Source organism: Balaenoptera borealis (assembly GCF_965194805.1).
Source record: "Balaenoptera borealis genome assembly, chromosome: 15".
In the NCBI taxonomy this organism is placed as follows: domain Eukaryota; kingdom Metazoa; phylum Chordata; class Mammalia; order Artiodactyla; family Balaenopteridae; genus Balaenoptera; species Balaenoptera borealis.
The window spans coordinates 29,221,333-29,231,837 of record NC_138871.1 but is presented as its reverse complement, the minus strand read 5'-3'; the positions used below and the strand labels follow the sequence as shown (position 1 = coordinate 29,231,837).

The following is a 10,505-nucleotide window of genomic DNA, read 5'->3' as shown; positions in this document are numbered from 1 at the left end:
AAACAAAACAAAACTCAAAAACCAAGCTGAGAGATACAGAGAACAGATTGGTGGTTGCAAGAGGCGGGGGGTGGATGTGGGAGAAATGGGTGAACTGGGTTTGTTTTGTTTGTTTGTTTGTTTTTTTAGTTTAAATAAATTGAATAAAAAATTCCCAAATCCAGGCCTGTGGGACAGAAGCATCAGTGTTTTGAAGTTCCCCAGTGACTCCAATGTGTAGACAAATCTGGAAACCACTGTGCTACTGTTAAATGAATTCTATGGGCTGTGTTGCCCCTGAAATATGATTCACAAATTACTGAAATATTACTTGAAATAAGACTGACAGTGGGAGGAGGTGTACGGCAGATAATCATCTTTCTCAGAAAAGAAAAATTTTCCAGGCTCTCTCCCAGTCAAGGCAAACCACACTCTCTTCGCGTGCTATTTCCAAATGGTTCCTCCTAGAAGCAGCTAGGCTTAGAAGAGGCTAGGTTTGACTTTTAGCCATCCCTTCACTGTTCCCTCCTTTCTTCAAAGCCTGGCACAAGGTAGAAATTCAATAAATGCCAAATCAATGAATGGATGGGATTGTGCTTTCACCAACCTATATTCTGAGGCCTGAGAGCAGGGAAAAGCTATTAAAATTTATTTAAAGAGTAGGCCATTGGGCCAGTACAGGAGAGTTTAGCTTTGGAGCAATCAAATTTAAAATCTGTATCTTCCATCCTTAATAGATAAGTGAAAAGCAGGAAAGCTTCAAATGATATACAGGTATTCATAGTCCTACTTGTGTTAAAACATCAAAAGCCTACTCACCTCTCCTGAGACCCACCTCTCCACAATCCAGCACAATGCCCTGGCTGTTAAATGTTTTGACCATCACCACTGGGTAAGAATTCAGCTATGTATCATTAGTGGGAAACAAAAATGCCTACACCCATGAATGATGAATATCTTGGCAAACTGGAGCACAGTCTCCTTTCCAAGAGGCACTATTGCTTACCTCAATCAGAACCCAGTTTGCCAGACATTCCTATTACTCAAAAGAAGCTGGAATTCTGATACTATGTAAAATCTTCCACTTTAGAAATGTCACCTCAAATTTTAAAAGAAAAAAGAAAGCCCTATTGGCCAAACAAAACACAACTGTAGACTTAATCCGGCACCACTTTAATCTCTACCACTGTTGTAGGGAGAACTCTTAAAAAGGATTGCCATAGTGTTACCGAGTCCAAGCACACGCTGCTCCCTGCGCAAAAGGCCAATGAATTGAGAGTAGAGGTGTTGGAGCAAGGAATAGCGACTTTATTCAGAAAGCCAGCAGAGGGTGCGTTCCTGGTGGCACAGTGGTTAAGAATCCACCTGCCAATGCAGGGAACACGGGTTCAAGCCCTGGTCCGGAAGATTCCCCCATGCTGCAGAGCAACTAAGCCCGTGCTCCACAACTACTGAGCCTGCACTCTAGAGCTGTGAGTCACAACAACTGAACCTGCATGCCACAACTACTGAATCCCGCATTCTGCAACTACTGAAGCCCACATGCCTAGAGCCCATGCTCCGCAACAAGAGAAGCCATTGCAATGAGAAGCCCACGCACCGCAAGGAAGAGTAGCCCCTACTCGCCACAACTAGAGAAAGCCCACATGCAGCAACGAAGACCCAGCAAGGCCAAAAATAATAAATAAAAATAAATTAAGAAGAAAAAAGGCAGCAGACTGAGAAGATGGTGGACTAGTGTCCCAAAGAACCATCTTACCAGAGTTAGAATTCAGGTTTCATTTATACTAAAAGGGGCGAGGGGTGTGGCTGGTTGTTGCAAACTTCTTGGTGCTGGAATCCTTTGTCCTTGTAGGTGTCCAGTAGGTCTGGTCTAAATGTTTCTATAAACCTCCAACAAGACAAATGTTATTCTCTGTTCTGCAACTTTTTATTTCTATATGAATAAGAGTGATATAGCTTTAAAGGTCAGAGTCTTGAGAATGGGCAATCCTGTATGTTTCAGGCTATAGGCGACATTCTTTTACAAAAGGTGCAGAGCCAGCATGACAAAAGCACAGGCAACAAACAGAAGACAAAAGTTAGAGCTAAAGGAAGATTCAATATGGAGTCAGGTTTGTTTTTCTCTGTTACAGTAGGTATTGGAGAACCAACACATCAGGAGAGAAAATGGTAAAAGTAATTGCAGTAAATTCTACAATTTTCTGGCTTCCAATTCAAACAACTTAGAGATTGTTCCCTTAACTTCCCTGAATTCATTCTTGGTCTCTTTTCTCTAACACTGAAAATCTTGGCTCCTAACATCAGTTAGCATAATTACTTGTTTTCTTTGTCGTATTTTACATAAAATAGTTTCAGAATAATGCTATGCTATGTTAACAAATAATCTACTAAATTTTGCAGTTTCATTTGTTCTTAGAATATGTTCCACAGTGATGTACAGTCTGGGCTGTACATTTTACAAAAAGTTTGTGGTAAAGGTCCCTAAGTGGAAAGTGAAGAGCTTCCCCCAAATTGTTCTGGTGTTTACAATGACAGCCCGAAGAACAAGGGAGCAAAATGCATTTTGCTAGGAGCCTTGAAAGGCAATTTTGCGGTCTGTCCCCAGGACAGGGAACAGCACTGTGAGGACTTGGGCTGCGCTATGGAGGTTGCTTGCTGCCCTTGCTAATCTCTTAAGAGACTCCTTTTTTAAGGAGATCTGGGGCTGTCTGCCAACTTTCCCATCTTCCCTCTCTCCTTGAAAAAAGCTGGAAATGTGCGTTTTCTGAAGCACAGGCCTGGACGTACAGACTTAGATGATCATTTGCGAAAATTTGAATGTGGGAGTAGATGGAATTGCCTACTAGGAAGAGTGTAGCATGAGTGGGTGCAGGGTCCCTGGGAATACAGACCTTTAGGGACAGAAGGAGTGAGAAATCTCAGAGAGGCAGGGGAATCAGTGCGAGCACAGAGCCAAGTAGGGAGAAGAGGTTCTTACATCTGACGGAGGGGAGACTGTGTTCTCCCAAAGGTCGCTCCCGGGGCAGTGAGTTCCCCCAGCCCAGTAGGGACCCCAGTCCCTAAACTGGCATGTGCCACGTGCAGGGATACCCAGCAAGGAGCAAGATGGCCTGACCTGGAAGAAGTCACTTATGCAAGGAAGTTGGGTCTGGACTTCGGAGGAGAATGCATCCCTGCGGGGGACTGAACGGACTAGCAGGGTAAAGGATGAGGCCCGCGCTCCGCACTGGGGTAGGATTTCCGGTGGGGGCCGCGCCTCCCGCCCTTCCGGTTTAGTGCCTTGGCGCTCTCTCGGAGATTGCAGACACCTCCACTTCCACCGCCAACTGCAAAGAAAAGTAGGGGCGGCTGGTCTCTGCCCGAAGCCTTAGGTTCCCGCCCGCACCGGGCGGGGCCTCCTCCTACTCCCACCGCGGCCCCTCCCACCGCGGCCGCCCCGCCCCGCCCCCTGCCGGGTCTTGGGAAGCGGCTCCAGATTGCCGACGTAGGAGGCATGGAGGGCTTCGTCGGCGAGGTGGGCGGCCTGGGGCGCGCCTTGTGCGTGCTGACCGGGGCTTCCCGCGGCTTCGGACGGACGCTGGCCCAGCTCCTGGCCCCGCTGCTGTCGCCCGGCTCCGTGCTGGTCCTAAGCGCCCGCAGTGACGAGGCGCTGCGGCAGCTGGAGGCCGAGCTGGGCGCCGAGCGGCCCGGCCTGCGCCTCGTGCGGGTGACCGCCGACCTGAGCACCGAGGCCGGCTTGCAGCAGCTGCTCGGTGCCCTGCGCGAGCTCCCCAGGCCCGAAGGCCTGCAGCGAGTGCTGCTTATCAACAATGCCGGTAAGACGCCCGCCGGCGTGTGACCGCTTGGAATACTGCTTAGCGTCCAGTTATGTTTTCCCTCCCTTTCACCTCCCCCGCCTCTTAGAACTTTAAAGGTGACTCCTAGAAGTCTGAAAAGACGCCTGAGAGCCCTAGTTTCAGCGGGGTGTGGAGAGAGACCTGGTGCTGTCTGGCGCTCGTTCTCTCCCCCTTCTTCCCCCCTTCCCCTTTCAACGCCAAGAACTTTTCTGATCGTCTTGCTCAGCGCTCTCTGGCGGAGGCGTGAGTTAGGGCATGGGGTCTCCCAGCAGAAGTAAATTCCCCCACTTCTCCAAATGGCCCCCAGAGTTCCCCCGAACCCCAGCCCCAGAGAAGGGCATGCGCTTTCTCACTTTGAAGCTTCAGGTGAGTGGGTTCTCCAGGTGTGCCTGTCTGCAGAGCTGGGAAGAGAGAGGCGTCTTCAGAAGCACTAGGGAGACTCCTCCTTTAGGTGTGGATGGGAAGGAGGTGTCTGGACGAGTTTGAAGAGGACTGGGAGAAGAGAAAACCCCGCCTGCACTGGGTGATTCCGAAGGTCTGTTTTTTCAGGCAGTCTTGGAGATGTGTCCAAACGCTTCGTAGACCTGGCTGACCCAGCTGAAGTGAACAGCTACTGGGCTCTGAACTTGACCTCCATGCTCTGCCTGACTTCCAGCATCCTGAAGGCCTTCCCGGACAGTCCTGGCCTCCGTAGGACTGTGGTGAATATCTCGTCCCTCTGTGCTCTGCAGCCCTTCAAGGGCTGGGCACAGTACTGTGCGGGGAAGGCTGCCCGTAACATGATGTTCCAGGTTCTGGCCGCAGAGGAACCTAGTGTGAGGGTGCTGAGCTATGCCCCAGGTAGGTGAAACATTACTGCCATCCCTGTCCCCAGAACCGGCTGGTTACCCTTTGGAGACTGGGCAAGGAGCCTTCTCTGTCTCCTCCAGGAAAGGACCCACAGAATATTTTGTCCTTGAATCATGACCCATCACTCCTGAAGGGAAATATAGGCTGCAAGAAAGTTAGTGCTGGCAGGGGCAGGGAGCTGTAGTTACCAGGTATGGATTGAGAGTGGGCAGCTGCCTGGACTTGAGGGTGGGGCCAGAAAGTCTGAGATGTTAGAGTCTGAGAGATGATTAGGGTTTGAATTCCAGGCCTGTACCTCATTTCTTCATGTGAAATGGGGAAGATGCTACCTGTCTCACAGGGCAGTTTGTAGGACTGAATGAGGTAAAACATGTAAAAGTGATCCCAAACTGTGAAAGGCTATCTAATTGTTAGCATTTGTAATTGTTAGATAGGACTTATCACACTGTATTATCTTTGTATATATATACTTCTCTACTTCTCTCTCTGCATAGGAAAGCCTTGAAGGCAGGCATTATGCACTATTCATCTTTATATCCCCAGCACCTAGTAAAGCACCCCACTGAGCCAGTCTGCAGTGAATGTTAGCTGAATGAAGAGCAGACAGACATTGTTGAATGCTGACCATCCCATGCTGAACTGTGCTGGAACACTGGGGAATGCTGAGATAAATAAGATAGAGCCCCGTCCTCATGGAAGTTAAAGGGTAGGGGATCTTGTGGTACTTGGTCTGGTTTCTCATCATCCTACCATGATGCCACTGTACACCTTTCTTAAGAGTGAGGCTTCTATTTTCGGCTTGAGGTTGCTGGAATTAGAAGCTGGTGACATAGCTGTTGCATGATGTCTGAGCAACTTAGATAGAGATCCAGTAGTCTATTCCCCTTGGAACCCTAGGGGCAAAGAGGTAGATTAACCTGACCAAAGTCCAGATGCAGCATAGCCAGGATCAAACCTTGCCTCCAAGGTCATGATCAGTGCAGTTTCTACTTCCTCATGCTCTCTAGTACCCAGTCCTCCTTCTGTCCCTCCTTAATGTAATACAGTTATTCTTGCAGCTAATATTCAACTCAGCACCCACTCTGAGCTCAGCCTAGGACTCACTCAGTCAACAGAGAGCAAATGGAAACCATAGTCAGGAGCAGAGCAAACTCTAGAGTGCCATGTGACTGGGTTACATTTCAGGGGGCTGCCCTGGACATTGTGAGGAAGTTGACAAGCCCACAACTAATATACTCAATGGTGAAAAGCTAAAAGCTTTTCCACTAAGATCAGGAACAAGACAAGGAAGCCATTCTTCCCACTTCTATTCAACATAGTATTGGAAGTCCCAGTCAGAGCAATTAGACAAGAAAAATAAAAGGCATCCAAATTGGAAGGGAAGAGGTAAAACTGTCTCTATTTGCAGATGACATATTATATATAGGAAACCCTAGAGACTTCACCAAAAAATTGTTAGAACTAATAAACAAATTCAGTAAAGTTGCAGGATACAAAACAATGTAAAAACTCAGTTGCATTTCTATACACTAATGATGAAGTATCAGAAAGAGAAATTAACAGTCCCATTTACAGTTGCATCAAACAGAATAAAATACCTAGGAATAAATTTAACCAAGGAGGTAAAAGACCTGTAAACTGAAAACTATAAGACGTTGATGAAAGAGTTTGAAGAAGGTACAAAATGGAAAGATGCCATGCTCATGGATTGGAAGAATTCATATTGTTAAAATGTCCATATTATCCAACCCAATCTACAGATTTAATGCAATCCCTATCAAGTTTCCAATGGCATTTTTCACAGAAATAGAACAAACAATTCTAAAATTTGTATGGAACCTCATTAGCCAAAGCAATCTTGAGAAAGAAGAACAAAACTCTCTAGCATCACTCTCCTTGATTTCAAACTATATTACAAAGCTACAGTAATCAAAATATTATGGTATTGGCATAAAAAACAGACAATTTACCAGTGAAACTATCTAGTCCTGGTGTCTTGGAGAAGATAATTTGGGGTTGAAATATTAGCTTCATAAACTTAGATGTGCAAATCTCTTCTCAGAGATTTGGGAAGTTCTCAACTATTATTTCTTTAAGCTTTCTGTTCCTTTTTTCTCTCTGGGACTCCATAATACATAGATTGTTTCTTTTAATGGTAATCCTTAGTTCATGTAGTCTTTCTTTACTCTTACATTCTTTTTCCTTTTTGCTCCTCTGACTAGATAATTTCAAATGCCCTGTTTTCTGGTTCACTAATTTTTCCTGCTTGGTTGAGTCTGCTGTTGAACTCTATCAGATTCTTCAGTCCAGTCATTGTATTCTTCAACTTTAGATTTTGGTTTGTTTTTTTCAAATGGTTTCTGTTTCTTTGTTGAACTTCTCTTGTTGTTCATGCATTGTTTTCCTAATATCATTTACGTGTCTGTCCGTGTTTTCTTAGAGTTCACAGAATTTCTTTTAAGAGGATTATTCTGAATTCTTTGTCAGGCAGTTCATACATCTCATTTCTTTAGGGTCAGTCATTAGAGTTGTATTAGTTTCCTTCAGTGGTGCCATGTTTCCTTGATTATTCATGATCCTTGTGGCCTTGTGTTGGTGTTTGTACATTTGAGGAAGTAGACGCCTCTTCTAGTCTTTATAGACTGAGTTCAGTAGGCAGAGCCCTTCACCAGTCAACTCTTTTAGTGATTCTGGGTGGGCCATCTGGTGATGTCCGTGGCAGTTTTGCCACTAGAGTCCTAAGGCAGCCTGTTGCTGGGGTGGGTACAAAGCCTGGGTCCACAGTAGTCATCCTGGCACTAGACCAGCTGGGAGTCTGGTTTGAGAGTGCCCACCTAAAGCCTAGGTTCACAGACACTGTGACCTACAGGAGCCATGTAGGGCCACGGGAGTTGGCTAGTGCTGGGGTGTGCCAGAAGCCTGGGTTCGCTGGAGCCTGGTGCCATGGAAACCACCTGAGACCATGGGAGCCAGCTGGTGCTGGAGTGGATCAGGGGTCTGGCTTCTCAGGGGCCCTCTAGGAGCCTTGAGTTCCAGGAGCTGCCTGGGGCTGTGGGAACTGCCTGGGGCTGCTGGGACCACTGGAGCTGGGTGTCAGGATGAGCTGGAGGCCTGGGTTCATGGGAACCCACAGAGAGCCACCTAGGGCCATGGGAGTTGGCCTGGTGCTGGAGCAGGCTGACTCTGGAGCCCCCAGGGAAGTTGGGTGTTCACTTCCCTCTTCTTCTCCCACAGGGACGGTGTATCTCTCTGCACTTGGCTGCTGGGGCTTGGGGAAGGGGTGATAGGGTAGTGTGAATCTGTAGATTCGGTGGTCTAGAGGGACCATGTTCAGTGGACATTGGAATTTGAGTCTGGAGCTCAGTGGTGACAGTGTGGAGCCTTGGTGATACTGACCATGTGTCAGCCAAGATGAGGTGTTGCCTCTGGCCACACCTGACTCCACCCAACTTCACACATACATCAGGGGCCCCTGCCTCATCTTCTCTTCATCCCCTAGGTCCCCTGGACACAGACATGCAACAGTTAGCCCGGGAGACCTCTGTGGACCCAGACGTGCGAAAAAGGCTGCAGGAGCTGAAGACAAAAGGGGAACTTGTGGATTGCAGGATATCAGCCCAGAAACTTCTGAATTTGCTGCAAAAGGACAAGTTCAAGTCTGGAGCCCATGTCGATTTCTACGATGAATAAGCCCATGTCCTTGGTTCCTAGGGCTTTCTTCCCCCTCTCAGGCATGCCCAGGAGTCCTGTGCCTCCCCACATCCTGCCACAGTGGCACTGCCAACCCTGCCTTACGCAGATAAGCACTCATGCTTACTGTCCTGCCCTCGGATCCAGCCAGCTGTGAGGGCACCAGGTGGCTGGAGTTCCCAGTTCTCAGGAGTCTGTATCGACCACCTTGAGTTAGGAGTAGGCTTAGGAGAGACAAGTTATGGCTGTTGGTGTTCTCTCTCCCCAGGAATAGAATTTTAAGGATGGGGAAAACAGGACAAGAAGCTAAAACACTGAAAAAAGGAGGATGGGTCTCCTGCCCATGGCAGGAGGGAAGAGTCCATGGGGAAGAGGGGATGAGCTAGGGCCAAATAGGAGGGCCTATGTAGATTCACGGATGGCCTGCAGGGAAGGGAGGACAACGCAAGTCTCAGCCCACAGGGAAGCTCCTTGCTCAGGGTAGCAGGACCTTCAGGTGAGCTCTGTGTCCTAATTCTGATGCTTCCTCCCTCCAGAACCTACCATGTATCCACCAGATGGGGGAAAGGGCCCCGAGAGTTTATGTACATGTTAAAGGCAGATACAAATAAAATGTGGATTGTCCTTTATTAATGCCTGCTTTCGATTCTGATACGGGTCCCATGACTAAGTCCCTGGTTTGCTGGACCCAAGGGGTGTTGCTGAAGCAGTTAATCCAAACTTGGGGTGCTGCCCTTATGTCCTGCAGTGTTGTCTTGGGGCTATCTGCCTTTTCTCACTGAGCCCCACTGAGCCCAAGTTCAAACAAAGTTGGCCTAGGTGACTTGCCCAGACACCTGTTCCTCCTTTATCCTTTTGCCTATTCTTACTGCAGTCTTTATTACCCTTTCCTCACCCTTGACCTATTCAAAGAGTATCCAGCCTTCAGGGCCTGACTCACAGCTACCCCAGCCCTTGGGGAAGGGTGCTTTCCCTGGCTCGCTTGGATTCCCAATTCTGCCCTTTATCCACATGGCAATGCTCTGAGTGGATCCCAGCTCTTAAGGGGGCCTGTCGTGGGCCCTCCTGGTCACGTCCATCTGGCCCACGGTCCTGGTCCTCAGTGGGGTGGACTTAGGACCAACATGCCTTTGGGGGAGGTGGACAAGATTCTAAGAGGGAGAAGCCCTGAGAAACCAGGGGTGCGACCAAACCCATCCTTCTGCAGATCAGTAGATGTGGGCCAGGCTGGGAGCTCCGCAGTGGTGGTGGTCTACAGCCAGCCAGCCCACTGTCCCTGTTCCTTATTTGGGAAGAGAGACCATGGTCCTTGCCAGCCATCTCAGGACTCAGCCCTGCATCTGATAGCAGGACAGAACTCTCTGTTCCTCCTCACGCACGGCAGAGGGCGCACCGAGGCCATGCCTCCTGGAGAACCAGTGGCAGGGCCTATCTCTGGAGGCAGGCCCTGGGCCAGAGCTGGCAGTGCCCTGCTAGGTTCCCTAGGAGAGAGTGAGCAACTCATGTGCTTTCTTCGTCCAGCAGAGACTTTGCCCTCAGTGGAGTCAAAATCACTGTTCTCAGATCCCCGCTTTGCCACCCAGGGCAAGTTGTTCCCCTTGCTTCAGTTTCCTTATCTGAAAAAAGTAGATTATATTGGTGCCTCCCTCAAAGGGGCATTGTGAGTATTAAATGACCTCATGTTTGTAAATGTTTAGCACAGTGCTGGCATTGCAGTAAGTGCCCACAAATGCTAATTTATTTCTTTTTAGTATCAAGATCCAGATCATCCTGGAACCCCATTTGTAGCCTCATCTCCACATGGCCCAGATGCCCTCGCCCTTGCTGACCTGTGGCAAGAACTCTCACTGCGCCGCCTCTAATCCAGGCCTCAGTGGGACTGGGGTTCAGTGTGGACAGCTGGTCCTGGACTCACCAGAGCCTCAGGAAAACGCTTGAGCCTTGGAGTCAAACCCTCAGCCCCACTTCCCTCTGTGTCGGAGATACTGTGGGTCTCGGGCAGGTCCTTATCTCTGGGCTTCAGTTTCCCTAGAACAGATGAGCTCTAAGATTCTTTCCTACAAACCTTTCTCTAAGGTGCTTCAAGTGTGGTCAGGCTGCATCTGCTGGCATCAGATTTGCCTCTGCAGGTGGGGCTGGGCAGCCTGG

General features: G+C 48.7%; 1 protein-coding gene across 1 annotated transcript; it reads left to right on the top strand.

Moving 5' to 3' along the window:
- The first annotated feature begins 3,302 nt into the window (after positions 1 to 3,302).
- SPR (sepiapterin reductase) lies at positions 3,303 to 8,986 on the top strand. Its single transcript, XM_082358487.1, has 3 exons — positions 3,303 to 3,797; positions 4,368 to 4,658; positions 8,167 to 8,986. The coding sequence occupies exons 1-3, from the start codon at positions 3,476 to 3,478 to the stop codon at positions 8,355 to 8,357; spliced, it is 804 nt and encodes a 267-aa protein (XP_082214613.1). The 5' UTR covers positions 3,303 to 3,475; the 3' UTR covers positions 8,358 to 8,986.
- Positions 8,987 to 10,505: the final 1,519 nt, after the last annotated feature.